At 39.8% G+C, this 23,277-nt stretch overlaps 1 protein-coding gene across 1 annotated transcript in view; it reads right to left on the bottom strand.

The window, feature by feature from the left end:
- MROH2B (maestro heat like repeat family member 2B) overlaps nt 1-23,277 on the bottom strand; it is an 88,220-nt gene that overhangs the window by 1,276 nt on the left and 63,667 nt on the right. The window contains exons 30-41 of the mRNA XM_027863596.1: nt 22,032-22,184; nt 18,847-19,004; nt 15,511-15,637; nt 14,752-14,939; nt 11,960-12,100; nt 10,941-11,055; nt 8,851-8,997; nt 8,428-8,610; nt 4,326-4,481; nt 3,837-3,971; nt 2,936-3,038; nt 592-657 (exon numbers count right to left, since the gene is read on the bottom strand). Coding sequence (XP_027719397.1) covers nt 592-657; nt 2,936-3,038; nt 3,837-3,971; nt 4,326-4,481; nt 8,428-8,610; nt 8,851-8,997; nt 10,941-11,055; nt 11,960-12,100; nt 14,752-14,939; nt 15,511-15,637; nt 18,847-19,004; nt 22,032-22,184 — 1,672 coding nt within the window. The remainder of the gene's footprint in view (nt 1-591; nt 658-2,935; nt 3,039-3,836; nt 3,972-4,325; nt 4,482-8,427; nt 8,611-8,850; nt 8,998-10,940; nt 11,056-11,959; nt 12,101-14,751; nt 14,940-15,510; nt 15,638-18,846; nt 19,005-22,031; nt 22,185-23,277) is intronic.

The raw sequence follows: 23,277 nt of genomic DNA, 5'->3' as shown, positions 1-23,277 counted from the left end.
GCTCTTCTTTACATTACTGTGGTCACTGTGTGGCAGTCTTTTGCATACTCTATCCTGCCTCCCTAGTAGTCACTACAGCTCACATTGACACATCACTTTAAGGTTTGCAAAGCAGTCATTATTTTATTTGTCTGTCATAACCCTGTGAGATATGTGTTGTTATTATTATTCCCATTCTACAGATGAGGAAACTGAGGATCAGAGAGGTTAAGTGAATTGCCTAGAATCACAAAACCACTAAATATCCCACCTTTATTCATTACCTCATTCAACCTTTTAGCAAGTGGGTGAAAGGATCCTCTATTTATGGGTTATGAGGAAGAGAAGAGCCTGGCCTTAGATCTTAGAAAGTAGAAGCAGGTTGACAATGACTACTGGGAGTGGGGCTCAGTAAATGGTCTTGGACTCTAATCTGAGTTTGGAGTTCTTGAGAAATTTCATTCTTGAAGGATTCTTTAGCTTTGATTCGAGTACATTAAGTAGTGCTATCTTTTTACAGCTTCAAGGTTCACCCAGAATTCAAGGAAGCACAATATTGCTTCCTTTTTCGATACAGCACTGAGGTAGGCACAAGCTGTAGTTGGTACTTACATGAGTCCACTTGTTCTCGGTCCAGCATCTCCAAGAACTGAGGTGTCATGTTCTGAATAATGGCATCTAAATGTAAGAGGAGGAGGGAACATTTACTTTATTACTGGAGGTAACAAATGTTAAAAACGGGGTGGTAGGAGGGGAAGAGGAAGAAGAATGGGATCTTATTAAAAACTGAGCTAAAATATTGGTTATATACATGCAAGGCAAATTTTTACTTTGGACTTTCCTTCTCAAGGAGATGTGAGGATGAATGCTCCAGCTGGAATCACTCAATAGATATTGAGTGGTTTCTATATGCCCAGTACTATGCAAGGTACCAGGGTGAGGGGGGGGTGTGCAATCAAGAGGGGTAATGCAATTTCTCTGTCCTCAAACAAGTGCCAGTTGAGCAAGGGAAGATTAGACGAAAACCTATGAACGATTAAGTATTAACTAAAGATGCTGTGGGAATTCAGGTAAGGAAGATATCAGTGTGAGTTGGGGGATAATTGGAATAAGTTTAGTGAAAAAAAAGTAGAACTTGAACCCTAGAATTTTAGGACCGGCAGAGACCCTAAAGAGATCATTCCCTACATTTCACAGAGAAGGAAGATGAGATCAAAGTCATTCAAGTGATTTTTCTGATCACATAACAAATGCTGTTATTCTTAGAGAACCCAGGTTTCTAGTTAGTCAGTCAGTCCATAAGCATTTATGAAGTGTCTACTGCATGACAGGCAATGTGCTAAGTGCTAGGGATACAAAAAAAGACAAAAGATAGCTTCTGCTCTCAAGGAGCTCACAGTCTAATGGGGGTGAAAGCATGAAGATGACTATGTACCAACCAACAGTATACAGGACAAATTGGAGGTAATCAACAGAGGGAAGGCACGAGCATTTAAAGGAATCAGGAAAGCTTCTGATAGAACCTGGGACTTGAAGGAGCCCAGAGAAGTCTGGAAGCAGAGATGAGGAGAGAGAGAATATTCCAGGCATGGGTGACAGCCAACAAAAATACTCAGAGTTGGGAGATGAATTGTAATGTTTGAGGAGCAGTAAAGAGGCCAGTGTTGCTGGATCATAGAGTACATACTATTGAGTAAAGTATAAGAAGACTAGAAAGGTTGAAAAGGATCTAGGTTATGATGAACTTTGAATGCCAGAGGATTTTATATTGGATTCTGGAGATGATAGGGAGTGACTGGTGGTATGGGGGTGACATGGTCAGGCCTGTGCTTTGGGAAGATCAGTCGGACAGCTGAGTGAAAGATGGACTGGAGTGGGCAGAGACTCGGGGCACAGAGAACAACCAGCAGAGTATTGCAACAGTGCAGGCATGAAGCTATGAGGGCCCACACCAGGGCGGTGGCCATGTCACTGGAGAGAAGGGGGTTCATAGGAAAGATGCACCTCGTAACTAAATGGAAGAATCAATAAGACTTGGCAGCAGATTAGACGTGGGAAGTATGAGTGGGGAGCCAAGGATAATACCTAGGTACCTTTCAGATTTCCTCTATAGGACTCTTTCCATAATTGAGAGGGGAGGTCTTAAGAAGGAAGGCATTTTGGCTTGTAGAGGGTTTGAGTGTGTATGGGCAACGTGAATAAAGTCAGGGAGATTGGAATGAGCCTGGTATACCAGAAGGGCAATGAAGAGAAAGATATAAATTGGACTTAGAGTTCATGGTGGGAAATAAGAACAAATATGCACATTTGGGTTATAATCTAAGAAACAAGTCCTTTTGAGGGAAGGCATTTTCAAATGATGGGAGTAAAGTACATAAGTGCAGTATTAGTTTTGATGTAGGAAAACTTTCCTAATCATTGGAGCCTGCCCAAAGAGGAATGTGATATCTCCAAGGGTTGCCCATCAATGGCAATTTTCTTTTTTCTTTTTTTTCTTTTGCTTTTTTTTGGTGAGGCAGTCAGGGTTAAGCGATTTGCCCAGGGTCACACAGCTAGTAAGTGTCAAGTGCCTGAGACTGAATATGAACTCAGGTCCTCCTGACTCCAAGGCCAGAGCTCTATCCACTGTACCACCTAGCTGCCCCCATCATTGGCAATTTTCAAGCAAAGGTAGGTCAGCGACGGTCAGGTACACTGTGATACAGCGGCGATTCTTGTTTGAGGTTGGAGTAAGTTGCCTTCAGTGTCCCTTCCAGCTCTAAGCTTCTGGGAATCTCTGACTTGGGGACACACAAAAGGTATCCACAAAGGGAGGCAGCCAGGATCTCTTTGTGGGGAAAGGAGATCTTGCCTATTTTTCTGGGACAAGATCTCTTTCCCACACTGGAGTTTCACTGGGGCAAACACCAGGAAAGGCAAGTGAGGCATGAGAGTGACAGAAGAGGCTTGACATGACCTGTTAGTTTGGCTGCACCACTTCGGATTCCTTCCCAGGAACTGTTGAAGTAGGCAAACGTGTGTGTGTGGAGGATCCATAGTAGGTCCTGGTTCTTCTTTGCCTAGAAGAAATGAACATTAAACTGGTAGTATCCGGAAGAGGGATTAATTGACTCTCTTCCTCTCACAAGCCCTATAAGGAAAGATTTAAAAGGGAGTGAGGAAATAAGAGAACCCTTATATAGTCCCTATTTGGCACATAAAGATCTTCACTGCCTCTCTCCTTCCTCTCTTTCCAGTCTTCTTGTACTTTATTCCCTTCCATATTTTCTGGGATGAGGCTGCACACAAATGTCTCAGTGTTTTTGGAGAATTTTCTAAGACTAAGTTGCGGAGAAGATAGCATCCTTCATTGATAGATATTCCTTCACCTGCTGGTCCCCTATACCAGCGAATGATTTCACAGGTATAGGCCCTATCCCTACACTGTCCTAAATTCTGTAGTGACACACTGGGCTTGGGGAGGGAAAGAACACTAACTTTAGCTAGGGTGTTAAGAGTGGAAGGGTAGTGATGGCAAGTGTGGAGAGAAGGTACCACTATCCCTCATGACCATTCTTTTTATTTTTTGGCAATTGGGGTTAAGTGACTTGCCTGGGGTCACACAGCTAGTAACTGTCAAGTGTTTGGCCTGAGGCTGAATTTGAACTCAGGTCCTCCTGACTTCAGGACCGGTGCTCTATCCACTGTGCCACCTAGCTGCCCCCATCATGACCATTCTCACTGTGGTGAGTGTTCATCTACTCCAGCTGCAATTTACTCCAATCATTCTGGAGAAGAATGTGACTTGTCAGCCTGATGGTCCCTCTTTCCTTTCTTAGAACCTGAAGCATTCGTTGGCATCCCTGCCCCTTACTCACCAGCTTCATGCATAGATCTCTATAGAATTCCCTGTTCTTTGGCATTTCCTGGCAGTCAACAAAGCGGTCCAGCAGTGCATGTAAATCTTGGATGCCAAGAAATGGGATACAGGCAGCCAAGGCATCACGGCAGGCCTGGAAAATAAAGTTTCCTGCTCTATTCTTTGACCCCCCCGACAATTAGAGTGTCTCCATCCCAGCCAAGAGAGAATCCTGGGGAGCAAAGGGAGTCAGAAACAGGAAGTGCTAATGGCACTAGGAACATTATTATCATTCATTGGTGCTGATACTAGTTGTAAAGATGGAAAAGGAAAGAAACCCTGAAGGAGATTTGGAGAGACCATAAATGTTACTTTTAGATTCTGTCACCTGAGTGGCAGAGCAGAGCTGACTCTTCAGTTGAGCAGTGGAGGGGGTCCTCAGGCTCTCTGTTCTCTCTCGGGGGAAAGAGAGTAAAGAGGGGGTGGGTTTCTGTGCTATTTCACTTACCGTACCTATCTTTGGGTTGGGATCCCAGAGGTGGAGAATGAATGAAATCATGCTCTTTTTAATTTCTTCAGTAAAAAACATTTTCCACCTTTTTCCTGTTAGAGATGCCAGATCTTCAAATAAGATGAATGCAGTCAGCCTCACATTATCCTGCTCCTGTAGCCACAAACACATCCTCTAGGTGAGTGAGACTTTCAGTTCCTGGTCCTTCCTCACACCCAACCCTGCAATCTGCAAAGGAGGTACTAGTCCAGGGATTCTGACCCTTTTATGTGGCTTGGACACCTCTGGATGTCTAGTGAAGCCTATGAACCCCTTCTCAGGATGTTTTTAAAAGCAAAAAATAAAATATATAAGATTACACAGGAAGGTAATTATCATTATCTCATCTCATCTCATCTCATCTCATCTCATCTTATCTCATCTTATCTTATCTTATCTCATCTTATCTTATCCTATCTTATCTTAAATCTCATCTTTCTATCTGTCTGTCTGTCTGTCTCTGTCTATCTATCTATCTATTTCTAGATCTATTTATCTATTTCTAGATCTATCTATCTATCTATCCATCTATCTATCTATCTCAAATACATTTACCACAGGTTAAGAACCCCTGGATTAGACAGGAACTGTTTTCTTCCCACATGAATAAAAAAAAAACTGAATCTGGTTATTAGGGATTGGGGAATGGTAGAAATGGGGGGAAGTGAGGTGGAAAAATGTGATGTAAGGGAAATAAGAGGCACAGTTTTTTGCCATTAAGGAGCCAAGGAAGATGTTGGCCATAGTGATGGCAGTCCATTGCTACAGTTGAAGCAGGATGCTGGGTCTGAACTACTGAATTCTCTAAGGCCTTTCTGGTATTGCACTTGGTGCTGATTTATCTGCTTTTACCATTACACTAGGGTCTACGAGACCAAGTATTCTTAGCTGGCCAACAGACATAATCCTAAATAATCTTCAACAGATATTCAGGAAACTCAGAGATGATTTGTGGGGGCTCAGAGTGAGAGAATTCAGCCATTTAGACATCTGCTCCTTTCTCGAATATGATTCTATGGATCTTCCTAAATTACAAACTACTCTTTGGTCTTCTGTATAACATCTCAGCCAACAATTAGAACAACCTTTAATGGAATGAGGAAGGGGAAAGTGGGGGAAGTGCAGCGTAATTCAAGTTGGGATTTTTGGTTTGTCAGAAAAATGTTTTGTGGTCAGAGCTTATGGTCCTAAAGAGAAAAGACAGAAAAATACATTTGAAAGATTTCTTCAAATTTTGAGAAGTATTTTAAATGACCCATTGGAAGCAAGAGGCAAAAAATGGTCAGAGCATTGGGCATATCTAAAGGAAACTATTAAAAGTACAATAAAAATCATGGTAGTCTTATTTTGTTTTGTTTTTGACCTAGGTTTGGACCTAGTTTTTCTTGAAAAAGGTTGTCTTGGTTGTAGATATAACCTACTCCTTCCTGATGCCCCTTTCATTTCTGGAATCTTTTATGCTTGTATACTTCCAAGTTAGAAATATCCATCTCTAATGCATCTACCCTAATGGGCACTTTCTTGCTTGTGGCATATGAGTAAGGAAGTCAATCAGGTGTACCGGCTAAAGAACCTGTCCCTCCTTGTAAAATCCATAGCTCTCTACAGTATCCCTGAGCTGCCCTGATGCAAACCCAAGAGTCCTATCCACTGAACCTGGGAAGGCTAAGAGCTTAGTTGCAACAGTGCACTAAGTATAAACAGTGGCCTCTGTAAGGTATTGACTGCTGCTCTCGTTTGAGGGCAAATATTGCCCTGGTTTCCTTCCCTTGTTGCTCTGGAAAGGCAATTGTTGTTCAAGTGTCATCTTTGTCTAACCCTCCATGTTCCACCTTTGGGTATCTCAAGAAAAGCTACTTCAAAATCTTCTGCTGTGTGAGTCAAAATGTGCCAAATAAATGTCTATTCCTTTGCACTGAATGACAGGTCTAATTTTTCCATAAAGTACTCTTTCTGTCACACTGGACTGGGGTAATACAAATACTACTTCATAATCATTCATTGGAATGATTATTTCTATCAGTATAAAGGAAGCTGTGTCTGATCATCCAAAAGACATAAGAAGGAATAAGAAATAGTAATCAGAGCAGAAAACTGAAGGAAGAATTTGGGATTGTACAATTTACATATTGTGAAGGGAAACAGGATAAAAAAAACTTGCCCCTCTTTCTTACAAGAAGAGAGCAAACTGAGATAATGATACAAGAAAAAGCAGTCATTTAAACCAACAATTTCTATAGCTTTAAAAAGGACAAAATTGTTTAGGTCAATCTACTGCACATAATTCCTCCTATTGTCTCCTGCTTCCCCAGTCTGCTGCTCTGCCTTCCTACTTATACCAAAACCAGTTCCTGACTCAGGGTGATTTGCGTAACTACCATTTTTGAGAAATCCTAGAGTACTGGAGCTTGGGGATTGAGGCAGGGCCAGAGGGCACCATGTCTGGAAATTAGAAAATAGGAATGCAGTATCTCTATTTTAAAAAGAAAGGTGATGATTCAAAAATTACAGATCTATTCCAGAAACTTAAGTGAGACAGTGAAAAATACAGGCTGAAATAAATCACAAAATAAATTTGTAAACTCTTTGAAGAAAACAGGCTACATGCATAAGAAACAAAATGGCTCTGTGAAAGCCCAAGGCCTATCAAAGTAATCTAATTTCCTTCTGTGACAAACTGATAGCCTAGGCAGATCTACGCGAAATGATAGGATATAATCTAATTTGACTTCAGTGAATCTTTAGATTCTATCTTCTCCAATGATACTGAGAACATCTCTATTCTAGAGCACATAAAGGTTAGGTGAATGCATGATTGACAGGAGGGTCAGACCCAGAGAGTTGTTATCAATGGATCAGTGTCAAACCACAGGGGAAGAGTACAACAGGTGGTTCTCTGTAAGGGTAATTCTTGGGCCCTGGAATCTGGTCATCAGTTATCTGTGTGAAGGAAGAAAAGAAACATGCTCATTTATTTTGGAGAGCACATTGTACTGGGTGGGATGTGGGCCACCCATCCTGGAGGACAAGATTCTTATCCAAAATGACCTTGGTAAATTGGAGAGATAGTTAAAAGAAAACAAAATGAAGAAATTTATTGAGGATAAATGCTGGACAGTAGCCATAGGTTGGAAAAAACCCAATTTCATGACTATTGACTGCAGAATGGACTCTGTATAAGTACAGCAAACAATAACAGAGAGGTCATAGAGGGTAACAACTGACCATAAATCAGGATTATAGAGCCATCACCACAAAAACATACAAGAAATTAGGAGGAGAAGGGATCCTTTCATTCTCTATACATGTAGCCCCACTGCTTAGCTGAGTACCTAGAACATGGCAGGTGCTTAATAGAAACTTGTTGATTGATAAACAGGAGAAGATTGGAATTGTGAAAGAATTTTACCTTACATGTTACATTCAGTCTTACTCCAAACTTAACTAGATTATTTTGTCCAATTCTGGGCTACAGAGCTAAAGAAAGACTTGGAGAATTCAGAGAGGCTTCAGAGGAGAACCACAAAGGACTGGGCAATTGGTGCTAGGGGGAAAATAGAAAGAACATGAGGCTTTTTAATCCTAAAAGTAGGCAGGATGATTCAATTATACTTTTCAAATGCTTTAACTCTTATTTAGAGACTGACGACTAGCTGTTTTCCATCTCCACTTTACCAGAACAAGAGGAAGAAACAGGATTTGGGTTAGACAAATATATGATTTCCTGATACTGGGGGAGGACAAACATTGGAATGGATTACTGAGAGAAGTTACTGAATCTTTTCCTCTGGCAGACTTTAAATATAGAACGATTCTCGCCTGCCTGGGATGTTTCAGTGATACTTCCTGAAGGCTGGGACATGGAGTAGATGAACACTTCCCCGGTTCTATGATCTGATGAAAACTTAGGAGGAGGAAGAGCTAGGATAAATAATAGAAGGAGGGATGCCATGCATTAGGTCCTTCACTCTGCTCTGAGCCCCTCCTGGAGCCTGTATTAGGTCTCCACACTTGTCACTTCTCTCCTCATAGGGGAGGAGTCCTGATCTGAATCACTTACATCTTCAAAGAAGGTTCTTGTTTTCAGCACTATATCTTTGAAGTAGAAGCTCACATCTCTGTCTGTGAGCAATTCTAGGATTTTCTTCAATGCCTTCAGGCTCTCACAGATGACTTCTGTACGGGTCAGGTGGTAGAGACCCCTGATGACTGTTTCTAACAGCATCTGCTTATTCTTCTTTACCTGTTGAGAAAAGAGGCCTCTTAATGCTAACAACTGCCAGAGGCTATAGGAATTAGGGAGCCACTAAGTTCTATCAGGGTTCACATGGATTCATGACCTCCATTTCACCATTTCATTTGGCAGTGTCTTTACTTAAATTTTGGCAGGCGGTGGATACATTTGAGAAAAATATTAAAAATCTCAGCTTAAAAAAGTGACAAGATGATGTGATTTCCCTTTAATCCTCATAAATTCTCTTACTTTTTGTGGTGATCCAAGGGCCACATTCCCAAGCCCTCTGATTGCCATTTGCCTCAAAGTGGTGTTGGTATCCCAGGCACTCTGGTCTATTACAAACAGAACTTCTCTTAGATTCCCCTGTTTCCAAAGGAGTGGTTCTTTCATGAGCTGAAATGAACATACTTAGTATTAGCCTTGGAATTAAGAGCTTTTCCTTCCTTTTTTAGAAGACAAGAAAGAAAAGGAATCAATTAGCATATAATTTAGAAATGAGGGACAGAGGAGAGAATAGCTGGATCTTGACATGTTGGTCAGCAATTTGGTGGTGGTTGGCAGAAGACAGGTTTCTGGATATGGATGGTCCTGAGGATGAGGGTCCATATAGAATCATTTCCAGAAACTTTGTGATATGACAGGATTTGCTAGTGTTGTTGCAGTCAGGAAGGCATAGCAATAGATTTCTGGGACAGGCTGCTGCCAAGAACTCCAATAAGGGCACCAACTTTTCTCCCCCTCTGAGGGTGCCTGCTATATGGAACTGATAAAACAGAAAGCCTGGACTTCTGGAGTGGCATGAAGATGGCTCATTATAGTTCAACTTTGTGTTTTGGAAGGTGGGAGAGCCAGAGAGGCAGGTGAGGCCTTTTTTGTGACAGAAGAGCATGTATACCTGTGTATATGTGTGTTTTGTTGAAGATGAAGGGATTATATCTGGAGAATAAAATTAAGGGGTGAGAGAGGATTATATGGAGAGAAGGAGAAAGGGAGAGGTAGAATGGGGTAAATTATCTCACATAAAACAGACAAGAAAAGGCTTTTACAGTAGAGGGGAAACGGGGCAAGGTGAGAGGGAATGAGTGAATCTTATTCTCATTGGATTTGGCTTAAGGAGAGAATAACATACACACTCAATTGGGAATGGAAATCTATCTCATTCTACAGGAAAATGGGGAAGAAGGGGACAAGAGAGCAGGAGGATGATAGAGGGGAGGGCAGATTGGGGGAGGGGATAATCAGAAGCAAACACTTCTAAGGAGGGACAGGGTCAAAAAAGAGAATAGAATAAATGGGGGGCAGGACAGGATTAAGGGAAATATACTTAGTTTTTCACAACACGACTACTATGGAAGTGTTTTGCATGACTATACATGTATAATCTGTATTGAGTTGCTTGCCTTCTCAGTGAGGGTGGGTGGGGAGGGAGGAAGGGAGAAAATTTGGAACCCAAAGTTTTAAAAATAAAAGTTAAAAAAAATTGTTTTCACATGCAACTGGGAAATAAGATATACAGGAAATGGGGTATAAAAACCTATCTTGCCCTACAAGAAAATTGAAGGGGAAGGGAATAAGAGAAGGGGGGGAGAGATAGAAGGGAGGGCAGATTAGGAGAATGGGGTATTCAGAATGCATGCCATCTTGGGGTGGGGAGAGGGGCGAGATGGGGTGAAAATTTGGAACTCAAAATCTTGTGGAAGTGAATGTTGAAAACTAAAAATAGATAAATTATTTTAAAAAATTGAAAAAGAAAAAAAAAAGGAGAATCTAGAGAACATCTAGGATAGAGAGGCGAGAAGGAGGGAGAAAACTGGCCTAAGACTCAAAATATTTCTGTGTTTGCTCTTGCCATATCTTTGAAGTAAACTTCCCTTTGTAAAAGTTTAAAAAAAAATAAAAAAAATAAAAGTCCAAAAATAAATGTGTGTTTTCCCTTGGAGTGCGTGTCTGTGTGTCTGTGTGTTTCCAATGAAAATCTTGTGTATTGGAATGTACTATAAGTGACCTGGGCTTTTACATCATCCACCAAAGGGCTGGGCAATGATGTCTTTGTGCTACAAGCTCAATGACAATTTTAGATTCAACAGTAATTTCAGAGTATTTCTATCTTTTCTATATTTTTCTATATTTTTTTTCTGTGTTCCACTGTCAGAATTCATAGAATCCTGAAAGTCAGTCTAACTGGGAAGACAATTGGAGAAATAGTAGTAAATGACATCATTTTTGTCTTTGATTTGGCCACAATGGTCTGAATCTCAGTGGCTGAAGAAGTCTTGCAGTCTGAAAAATAACTCAAAGTGGGAAAATAGCACGCTGTGAGCTGTGCTGGGCCTTGCCTCAGAGAAGAATGCTGTGCCTGTTATTCGGAAGGTTTCTGAGGTTGAAGAAAGCGAAGGGAACATGTGCTCCATGATGCCTATCGTGATCTCTTGTTGCCAAACTACCAAGCTCCTAGAAAAGGCAAGAACCAGATATTGACCCGGAGAATACATTTCTAAATAGTTAGGGCAGGGTTTCTTAGCCTGGTGTCAATGGACCCCCAAGAAGTTTGTGGATAAGTTTCAGGAGATGGGAAAAATTGTATCTTTATTTTTCCTAACCTCTAACAGAAATTTCTTATTTCCTTCAATTATTTAAAAACATTATTGTCAAGGGGCAGCTAGGTGGCACAGTGGATAGAGCACCAGCCCTGGATTCAGGAAGACCTGAGTTCAAATCCGGCCTCTCACACATAAAAACACTTACTAGCTGTGTGACCCTGGGCAAGTTACTTAATCCCATTGCCTAGCCAAAAAGCAAACAAACAAACAAACAAAAAACATTATTGTGAGGAGTCTGTAGGTGTCACCAGAATGCCAAAGGGATCTATGACACAAAAAAGGCTAAGATCCCCTGTGTTAGAGGAAGCATCAGATACTTTGGAGCAGACAAACTATCCATGAGAGTACCTTATAGGAAAGGGATGTCAGGTGTGGAACTTCTAATGACCTATCTTATAAAATTTAAATCAACTTTGTAAAAAATTGCCCACAAGTAATAACTTTTATTTTTCCTAGGTAGGTGAATAGGTTTTTGACTGCTGGCCCTTATGCTTTTCTATTTCTTCCCACTCCTTTCATTATCCTCCCCAAATTTGTCTTTCTTGATCTTGTGTGAGGTAATCAATATAAATAAAGCTAATTGAGATCCCTAATTGAAAGCCCAAGTACTTTGTTTTTCCTCCCTGTTTTATTCATTCATTTGCTTAACATTTATTCAGCATCGAGTGTGCATAAAGCAGTGTGGAGGCACTAGGAAGTGTATAATTGCTTCACTTTTTCTCCCCAGCACCAGCCCTACAGTATCTAACCATTACCTGGCCAGCACACACACTCCTAAGTGATGCGAATGGCGGCTACTGAGTAGATTCCACAAGTTGTCTCCCTCGTCAGACTCTTTAGCCAGGCCCTCTTTTATGGCTTGGTCCTGCACACATCTCAAGGTGTTAGTTGAAAGCCTGAAGAAGATAGCCAGAATTAGAGAAATGTGTTGGCTTAGACTCCGCTCTTTTCACGAATATAATTTCTCATCTAGGATTAGTAAGTGATATGTGGTAGAAAATGCAACCACACTGATCCAGATGGACCTGCTGAAATGAGTGGAAGCAGTAAACAACGTCACAATTTCTCACCAGCCTTAGAAGTCACCAAAGCTCCAAGGATGGAATGAACAAAATATTGTCCTTTTCCTTCCTCTGGAATGCTTGGTTAGCAGTGAACTGTAGCTGATTTGGAAAAAAGTGGAAGGAAGAGGAAATGCCAAATGCTATTCCATGAAGAAAACTTTTTGTTGGAATATTCTGAGTTCAAGTAAAAGAAAGGAATGGGAGTGGGCAAGGAGGAAAGGAGAAAGAGGAATTGAAAGCAACCTATGAGAGTTAATGATAATAAAGGGAAGAGAATGAATTAAGCCCATCAGAACAAAAAAGGAGAGTCATAAGGGAAACCAGATGGATTTGCACTAAGTTGTAAGGCTGCATCAGCCCTCTGGGAGAAAAAGAAAGGAGACATTGTTCCACAGGTTAGGTTGACGCAAAGGCCAGAGAGTATTTGTGGTCACTAACAAGGCAATTAAAATGATATGAATTTATAATTCATATAATTATATATGTACACACAAATATGATATGGACATTTATATAATTTATCATATACGTGTATTTAGAGGCAACTAGGTGGTGCAGTGGTTAGAACGCTGGGCCTGAAGTCAGGAATACTGGAGTTCAAATCTAGTCTTAGACACTTACTAGCTGTGTGACTCTAGGCAAATCGCTTAATCGCTGTTTGCTTCAGTTTTCTTATCTGTAACATGGGAATAAAAAAGCACCTACTTCCCAGGATTGTTGTAAGGATCAAATGAAATAACATATGCTAAGTGCTTAGCATAGTGCCTGGCACATAGTAGACACTACATAAATGCTAGCTATTATTGTATGTGTAGGATATTGTAACTCCTGTTAGTAATTAGGAAAGACAAATGATTGCTAGGATCTATTCAATTAAAAGCATAAGGTAAAGAATAATCCAACATTTCTTCATATGTACATATATCCATACCTATGTGTATATGTGTATATGTACATATGAAGATATGTTGGATTATTCTTAGTATACGCGTATGTCTGTGTATATACATGTATGTGTATATATGTGTGTATATATATCTATATATCTATATCTATCTCTATATAAAACACAAGGCAGCACTATAGTGTTCATAGGATGGTCACTAGGGCTTAAGAGTGAAATACAAGCCTTGCTTGGGGATCATTCTCTCTTCTTGGGACACAATGAAACACCAAAGTAAACCCTGGCAAAGGGAATCTGACTAGCATGAAACAGTAGCAGCTTCTGCAGACATGAAACAAATTCACTGGGTGATAGGATTGTAGTGTCATAGATTTAGGGGTGGGGAGGACCTCCGAGGTCATCTAGTCCAACTCCCTCATTTTACAGATGAGGTAAGTGAAAGCCAGGGAATTTAAGTGACTTGGCCGAGGACACGAGAGTAGTAAGTGGCCAAGATGTGATTTGAACTCAAGTGTTTTGACCCTGTAACCAGTGTATTTCCATGCCTGGCCACAGAAGGAGTGTATTGCTGCTGGCACCCAGAATCCACCTCTCTCAAAGGGTCAGACACCTCTTCGTCTGGAGACAACTGTGCCCTTTGGTGAATGAGCACTCCTGGAGTGGGAGATGGGGGTGGGGGAACAGAAGGGAGCAATAATAGCCACTACCAATGTTTCCACTTATTGCGGGACCACGTGCCTTGTAGTCATGGAGTAGAGATGAGGGTCCCCTGAGGAACATCTACTGTACCAACTCAAATGGACAGAGAGAGTCAGAGACCGTGCACTGTTCTCTTTCCCTCTAAAAAATCTAGAACTTTTTAATCATTTCTTCTTCTCTGAAAGGTTTTTATGTGGCCAACCAGGTATATGAAGAAAAATTATAGCCTGAGATTGTGAAGTCCTAGCCAATTTCATGCAAATTTATGAAGTGCTTCTTATGTATAAGGCATTGTGCTGGGCACTGGGGAGACAAAGATAGGATTAAAGCAGTCGGTGGAGCTGCCATACAGCTGGAGGTGGTGGCAAACTGTATGGAGGCTGGAATGGAGAGGGCATAGACAGGAAAAACAACTAGGAGGTGATGATGGCAGTTGAGGCAAGAGACAATGAGGCCCTGAATTAGACTGGTGGCTGTGTGGGAGGCTAGAGAGGGATGGATGGGAGAGGTAGTGTGGATAGGGCATCTGGTCCCTCGTGGTGAACCACTGAGGTCATGACTAATCTGCCTGCTAAATGGACAGGCCCTTATATTTGTTCTGTTCCACAACAGAGACAAGATCATCATTTAGTATCCTGGAAAGAGCAAGTTTGTCATCAGAAGTCTTGTGTTTGAGTCTGAGTTTTGCTATTGAAGGCCTATGTGACTTTGGGCCAGTATAGGTAGAGTAAGCTTCTAGTTCCTCATCCATAAAATGAGGTGACTGGATGAGTTAGGTAATTCATCTCTAAAATCCTTTCCAGCTCTTAATCTCATGATTCTATGATGTGATGAAAGCAGTTTATAGGAGCCCCCCCACCCCCACAAATTTGTCATTTACCTGCAAGGATCCACCTCCTGAAGTTTCTGTCCCCTTGGCAAGACCTTCTTTCTCTCACTCAAGGTTGGGGTTGGCATCTTCTGACTCAATGTGCAGCTAATGAGCTTCAAGAGCAGGTAGAAAAGCTCGGCATATGACTCCCTCATATGGATGCCCATTGACACCACCTCATATATAGCACAGGCAACCTATGGGGAGAGAAAGAATCCCCTTGTCAAGAGGTCAGTGAATTCTCCTGGGAAATTTTGAGGAAAAGAACAACTTATCCTACTCATCAAGGGCTTTGGACTCTTTCTGACTCAATCTTCAGACCTCTCTATATCCTTCATGTTCAACTTGTGCTAAAAACACTTAACTAAAGTAGGCTTTTGATAGTTTTTTTTTTTCTGAAAATGGTCTAATCAATACCAGGGGTTCTTCCCATTCCTTGAAATTTTGAAAAGGGAAGGATTTTTGAGGTTACCATTGTTGTTATCATTGTTTGTTTGCTTTTAAAATAGGGTTGTAGACAAAGCAGAACAGACAGGCTTTCTTTGGTCTGATGGAGAAATTGGCTTCTCAATTTGAATTGTGAGGGGACTTCATCTAAGTGAATCATCAGACAAAATTATTGCTGTACTTGTTCCATAGATGCTGATGCTGAAATCAGACCAGCACTTGAGAAAGGGTATGAATAACAAGAAGCTTCTAGTAGACAGTTCTGGGGAAATGATTGAGCTTGGGTACTCATTCAACTTTGTGATGAGTAGTCTAACTTACTGCAATTGTCTCTGATTCTGCTACGTCATTCTCCAGCCCATTCTCCAGTTTATCCATTAAGGCTCTTAAGAGTTGGGGGTTGAGGGAACTATCCTCAGCCAGTGCCTTCCATAGTGCTTTTATGTCCCTAGAATTGTGAGGAAGTGGAAAATCCATGAGGTAGTTCCTGAGTACCATAGAACCTACCACTAAGTTGCTAATTACGATTAAAGAATTATCAAATTTTTTATTTTGTAATTCCTTCCCACTTTCCCCTGGGGAAAGGTGAAGAAAAACCAAGTTCTTGTAATATATAAGCACAGTCCAACAAAATTAATTTCTATACTGGCCAATATGTGTATCATTCCATTTGTTAGTTTATCACTTCTGTGTTAGGAGGTAGGTAATATTCATCATTGGTCCTCTGGAATCATGATTAATTATTGCATTAATAAGAATTCATAAGCCTTTAAATTTTTTTGATGTTATAATATAGATAGTTCTCCTGGTTCTGCTCACTTCACTCTGCATCAATCCATATAAGACTTTTCAGGTTCCTCTTTTATTTCTTATGGTATAATAGTGTTTTTTTACATGAATATATATAGTCAGTCCTCAACTTTCTCAGGAGTAATGTTCCTAGAAAATGGTGTTAAGTCAAGAATGCAAATATTGATACATTGAACCTATGGGAAATGGGTGTTAGGTTCCTATGATCACCAAAAACTTTAACCTTTCACTAGAGATTGCTAAAAATACACTTTTCTATGTACCTATCTTTATTATAAAACATTAATTCTGATAATATGCACTTTTTTTAACACAGTAATCATGAAATATCCCATAAGATGTAGTACACAAAATAAAACTGGCAACATGCAAAACATTTTTTCTCAATAATAATTCCCTAAAATTCTATAATCTTTTGTGCTAACATCTCAATAAAAACAACATTGATTTCATACTATTCACTTTTCACACACATGAAACCTACAGTATCATAAATATTGTACAGCAAATGCAATTCTTAAAACTAAATAAAACATTTTTTAACCTGAATCTTACTTTTTATTGTGTCAGATGGTGGTGTGAGGGCACTGTCCTATATTGCTATAAACCTCTCTACCTTGGCCACCCTCTGAAGACCAAGGGAGAAGTTGCTGGGACTTTAATTGCTGTTTTTGGAAGATGTTGAGACTGGTGAGGTCTCGACATTACCTTAAAAACCAAAGGATTTGTACTGTGATTTGAGGGTATGATTGCAACATAAAATTTAAGTTTTAAAGGCAAACAATGAAAATATGCAACAAATGCACAGGGAGCTTTTTACTCTAAACCAGTAAGGTGAACAAGTCTAGTGAAGTGTCTAGTAGTATACCTACCACTTCATAAACTTGCACACATTACACCTCTTATTTTTTTTTCTACATAGCCACAAATGTACATAGTTGCCAATGTGAAAATGAGGTTACTAATGAAATCACACAAATGCTCAAAGTCACAAAAGTTAGATGTGCAAATGTTGAAGATTGAGACTGTACCATAATTTGTTCAGCCATTCCCCAATTGATGGACACCTCCTTATTTTCCAGTTCTTTGCCATTACAAAAAGAGCTGCTATAAATGTTTTTATGAATATAGGATTTTTTCTTCTTTAATCTCCTTGGTGTGCAAATCCAGTCATGTTATCACCCAGTCAAAGGATATGTATAATTTATTAATGACATTTTGAGGAGGGAGATGGACCATGCTCTTTACGTGGGAGATATTGAAAATTTTTATTTAACCAGATAGAGTACTCCCAAGGATCATTACTTATTAATAAGACAAGAGATGATTACCAGGTATATATGTCCACCCTTAGTCTCTCTCTCGGTACAATTATGAATCACCAACTGTTTGTTGCAAATATTGAACTGGATTTCCCATAGGCATCTTAAATTCAACATGTCCAAAATAGAACACATTATTTTTCTCCCCAAACCTTCTCTTCCTGACTTTCTTCTCAGGCTCTGGGCTATCTGACTTCACCTCTTATTCATCCCATAGAGCCAATGTTTCCACATTTTTCATTTCTATCTATGCAACATCTCTCACATTTTTCCCCTTCTTTCTATTTGTATAGCCACCACCATAATTTAGGCCTTCATTACTCTTCTAGACTATTGCAATAGCTTCTAACTTCTAATTACTGATCTAATGTTGTAGGAAGGTGTTTTCCCATTATGAATCTGTCTTCCACTAAGTTACCAAAGTAATTTTTAAAAAGGTGTCATTCTGACCATGTCATCTCTCTGTTCAATGAGCTCCAGTGACCGACTACCTCTCAGTGACTCCTGGATCAAATATAAACTCCTCTGTTTGACATTTAAAGCTCTTTATAATCTGACTCCTTCCTATCTTTCTAGTCCTCTTACTTCTCCTTATGCACTCTATGACCCAATTATACTGGCCTCCCGCTTTTCCTCAAACATAACTCTCCATTTCCCACCTCTCCGCCTTTACATTAGCTATCCAAATTTCTTGGAATGCTTTGCCCCGTCATCTCTTCCTCTTGGTTTCCTGGCTTCTTCCCAGATTAAATGGAAATCTCACTGTCTGCAGGAAACCTTTCTAGTCCCCTAGCTGCTGGTGTCTTCCCTTTTCTGATTACCTTTTATTTACTCTCTCTGTATCTTATATATTTACATATTCTCTGCTCCATTAGAATATAAGCTCCTGGAAGGGACTGGTTTTTTTCCTTCATTTATATGCCAAGCACTTGGTAAATCCCTGGCAATAGTGAATGCTCAATAGATTGTTGGTTGTATTTTTGAGGTGGCAAGGATGACACCCACAGTTCAAGATATAGAAAGACAAATCTTAGCTCAAAACAAGAACTTCCTAGCAATTAAAAAACCATTCAATTCCCAACTGTCCAAAAGTGGCATGGTCTGCCTTAGGAGGCATCAGTTTTCCATCTTTGGAAGTCTTCAAGAGGAGGCAAGATGGTCATCTGTTTGGCAATGTTGTGGAAGGCTTCAGGAGGGAGTTGGACTAGATGAATCATGAGGTCACTCCTAACCCTAAGATTTTATGACAAAAGTTGTTATCGAGCATGGCACTAAGAAAGAGGAGAAATACAAACTGCTAAAGATAAATCTCAGGATGTATTTTTATATTACATTATATCTCATCTAATAAGCTTGTATATGAAAAATTCAGATGAGATATTTTCCTTCTAACTACTGAAAAGCTTTCCCATATTTTGTGTCTATTGTTATTTGCCTTTCCTCAAATAATTTACTCATTTTTTTTAATCTAGGGAGATAGAGGCCCCCTACTAGGACAGAAGGACAGGTGTCAATTAATACCTACCTATCAAAGGGTAGAGGCTTATTTAGGAGATTGTAAACAACTGCCTCAAGGTGGAAATTTGCTAACTGGGTGATAGCCTGTAGAACAAAATTGAAGTTTTGCTTCTTAAGTCTGAGGATGGGCATGTGATGATAAATTGAGCTCAAGATATTCAACAACTGCAAGGAAAAAAAATAAAACAATTACCACTTTTTTATGAATGTAATTTTTGCATATAAATAGTGAAAAAACTGCTGAGCTTCTGAAGGTCCCATCCATTTTCTGGGTCCAATAATCTATAGTTGGTTAATAATGAGTAATAATTATCCATACGTATGGTAGGTGTATTTCTCAGTCATGAGCCTTCTTCTTGAACAAACAATTTGCACTCTAGACAAAGGTACCTGAAATAAGAGTAACAGATCATGACCCACCAAAAACTCCACTATTCTTTGCAAGGTTCTTGAATGCAAGTTCACTTTATTGTAACATTTCTTGTCAAGTCATCTGTGATGATTGTTGTCTGTATCTAGCTTTGGAGGATAGTTGTTATGTAATGCTCACCTTTGGCACTTTTTTGGTCATTCCCATCTCAAATCTCATTTGTCTGGTTTTAGGATGGTACTTGGACATAGTGAAGGGCTTGTCTGTCCTCAAATACCTTACATTTTTACTTGGTATTTCTTCTTTTTAGTTCTAAGTAAAGGAAACATCTTTAGGGATCTTAAAGCTCAAGATGGATTTACAGATTATGCCTCATTTCTGAATAATAATCACTATTTATGTACGTACATAACTGAAAATTGGAGATATTTTCTACTGTCAGGAAAAAGTCCTCTGTGTCTGATTATATGCGCCTCTGGCAGATGCCTAAATGGCACATCTTAAAGGGACAGTGTTACTTTTCCTTTGCCTTGGAGGCTAGGATCTTATTAGAGGTAGGCTATGCACAGAGGTGTGGGGGTGAGAATAAATGCTGGGTTCATGATTCAAGTGAATGACTGAGAGAGATGGGGGGGGCGTCTGGAAGCCAGCTGACACTGCTACCATGAATCATCAGAAGAGGGTGACGGTTTTCAGGTTTGCCAGTTCTTAGAATTCTCTCTGTCCTGTGTCAGGCACATTCTCCACATGACAACAGATCTCTCTGTTGTTTCTATTAGGTCAACAAGTAGCTGCCTGGCTATCCCTGAAGAGAGAGTCCACAATCACTCCCATTCTTCTTCTGCCAATTATTGGATGACTTTTCATTTGATGACAGGGCACAAGCAGCTGCTTCTTCCAAAAAGGTCCAGTTCACTGGAAGGAATACAATAGCCCCCCCCCCCAACTCTTTCTCCATCTACATTTTTTCTCTTCTTGACTTCCCCCTTGAAGCCCCAGGAAAGCTCAAAACTCCCTAACTGGGAATCTAAGTCATCCTCTCAGAATAAGACCAGCAGTAATGACCCAAAACCCCTTCTTTGAATCTCAACTAACCTCTAGTTCCCTTGGGGGAGTGGTCTTCCCTTTTTATCACTTCTATGAATTAACTCTAGTCCTCAGGTCCATGCTCCTTGTTCCCTTCTCCCAGTGCCTGGTGCTGCTAGACCCAGGTTAAGAACCTCATAAAAATCTATCAGACTACAAATTTGGGAGAGGTTGCCCAGTTCTTCCAGGGATGCATCAGGGTAGTTAATTCCACCCAGGACTCCAGTGGACCTAATCTGTTTCCATCTTTCACTTTGATTGCCCTTCATTTTATATCTTTCCTCAATAAAGCTATCTTTCTTTACTGTCTTGGGAGTTCCATATTACCTCATACTGAACATTGGTATCCCAAGCCTTTATAAATCCACATCAAGACAGTCTTCCTGAAAGTAGTCTGGCAGAAACTAGGCATACCTCAACATCTCACACTGTATACCAAGTTCAAAATGGTTTATGTTAGACGCAATTAGCTTATACAAAATGGTTTAGATTAGGCAAAGTGGTTTAGATAGACATTTAGACATGAAGAGTAATATCATAAGTAAATTAGTGGAGCATGGAAGAAATTTCCTGTCAGAAATATAGATGTGGAAGGGTTCATGATTAGAGATAGGAGGGTTCATAGAAAGTAAAATGGACAATTTTTTATTACATCAGAAATGGTTTTCCACAAACAAAACCAATGCAAGTGAAATCAGAAGAAAAGCAGGAAATTGGGAAAAAATTTGTAGCAAGTTTCTCTGATAAAGGTCTCATGTCTCAAATATATAGAGAACTGAGTTAAATTTACAAGAATAAGAATCATTTACCAATTAATAGTCAAAGGATATAAATAGGTAGTTTTTAGAGAAAGAAGTAAAAACTATCAATAGTCATACGAAAAAATGGTTTAAATCACTAATAATCAGAAATGCAAATAAAAATAACTCTGAGTTACTACTTGACACTCATCAGATTAGCTAAAATGACCAAAAAGAAAAATGACAAGTGCTGGTGGGGATGTGGGAAAATAGGTATACTGTCATATTGTTAGGAGTGGGGTGGGGCTGTAAACTAGTCCAATCATTCTGGAGAGCAATTTGGAATTATGCCCCAAAAGGTGTGAAACTGTACATATCCTTTGACCCAGTGATACTGCTATTAAGTCTATACCCCAAAGAGATCAAAGAAAGAGAAAAAGAACTGATATGTACAAAAATACTTATAGCAGCTCTTTTTGTGATGGCAAAGAATTGGCAATTGAGGGGATGCTCATTGATTGGTGGAATGGTTGAACAAGTTATGGAATATGAATGTGAGGAAATGCTATTGTGCTGTAAGAAATGATGAGAGTGATGGTTTCAGAAAAACCTGGGAAGACTTATATGAACTGATGCAAAATGAAGTGAGCAGAACCAGAATAATTTTTATAGTAACAATGTTGTGCCTAGGCAAAGATCATAGGATCATAAATTTCTTGCTGGAAGAGATCATGGAGCTAAGTTCAAACTTCTCATTTTACAGATGAGGAAACTGAGGTACAAAGAGGTGAAGCAATTTCCTCAGAGTTACACAGTATCAGAGGTGGGCTTTGACCTAAATCTTCTTAAATCCCAGCCCATTTTCCTATGCTTCTCCCCTCATTCTCCTTTCCCTCCACCCCCTTCTCCCTCCACCCCTTTCTCCTCACCCTACTTCTCCTTCCTCCTTACCACCACTCTCCCCTGCCCTTCTCCTTTAACAGCTTTCAGGCTTACCTCTTTTTCCAAGGCAGCTCCTTGTTCCTTTAGGATAGTGATTACCCACACACCACATGCCTTTGAACACTCAGTGTTGAGGGTCTCCATACCACCTAGTGATTCTTCTAGAAATGCTTGGATTTCTTCATTGGGGATGTATTTGCTAACAATCTAGCATTTCAGACAGAGACATTGATTGGTATTATTAATCATGCTTTCTCCCTAGATTCAATTTGACATTGCTTTTTTAAAAACATTTATTTGATTTTTATAAGCTTCTTATATATATATATATATATATATATATAGTACTTTGAAACTTAAAAAGTATTTTGGACACAGTATATCCTTTGATTCTCATAAAAGGGCTGGAAAAAACAGGGCATTATTACATTTGTTTTATAGATGAAGAAACAGGTTCAGGGTAGTTGGTTTTTGGTTCAGGATTTGGAGCAATGAAAGGATTGGCAGATATCCTTTAATTACAGGTAATTTTTCTAGGTAGCTTTTCATAGAGTCAGAGAGAGGTGGAAGGGAACTTACAGGTCATTTAGTCTACCCCCTTATTTTAGAGATGGGGAAAGTGAAATCCAGAGACATTAAATAATATATCCAAAGCAACACAGTAGTACATGGCAGAGACTGGCTCCAAGGTGGAGGTCTTCTGCCTCCAAATCTAACACTTACTCTATCACATCATGCTCTGTTATAAGCTCAGATTTATTGAAGGCTAACAAAGCTGAGGAGGTTGGTTTTTAACATTTCTAGCTACTGTATATTACATAAGGGGAGAGAGATATTCTATAATGAGAGGGAAGGATGGGGTTCTTAACAATGGATATAATCTGGAGATATTTGGTGTTTAAAAAGAGATTGTTGCTTCTAAGAGAATGTTGTGTTTCCATGGATGACATCTTTTCTCAGAAAGGGAATCAGAGCGCCTGGAGGTAACTGATAGACAGAGGATTGGAAGGCATGGGCACAGAGATATTTCATGGCACATGGGAAGAAATGATCATGGAGAGGGCAGTGGATAGTAATGAGCTGCATAATCAGGGACACAGGAACATTTCTGCCTTAAGGGAATGCTTTCATCCTCTCTTTCTCTTCTGGAAAGGAGAAAGGGCCAAGATCTACAACGCAATAACATAAACTGTTTAGAAGAGGGAACTCAAAATAAGTACTTTGGTAGCTTTAATTCTAAGCAGAATTCAGAGATTAAAGAAGGAATAAATAAGTATAATGACCATGAATCAAAGAATAA

This window comes from Vombatus ursinus, unplaced genomic scaffold, assembly GCF_900497805.2.
Source record: "Vombatus ursinus unplaced genomic scaffold, bare-nosed wombat genome assembly UNPS02014772.1, whole genome shotgun sequence".
NCBI lineage: Eukaryota > Metazoa > Chordata > Mammalia > Diprotodontia > Vombatidae > Vombatus > Vombatus ursinus.
The sequence above is the reverse complement of the archived record's forward strand: the minus strand, read 5'-3'. Positions and strand labels throughout refer to the sequence as shown.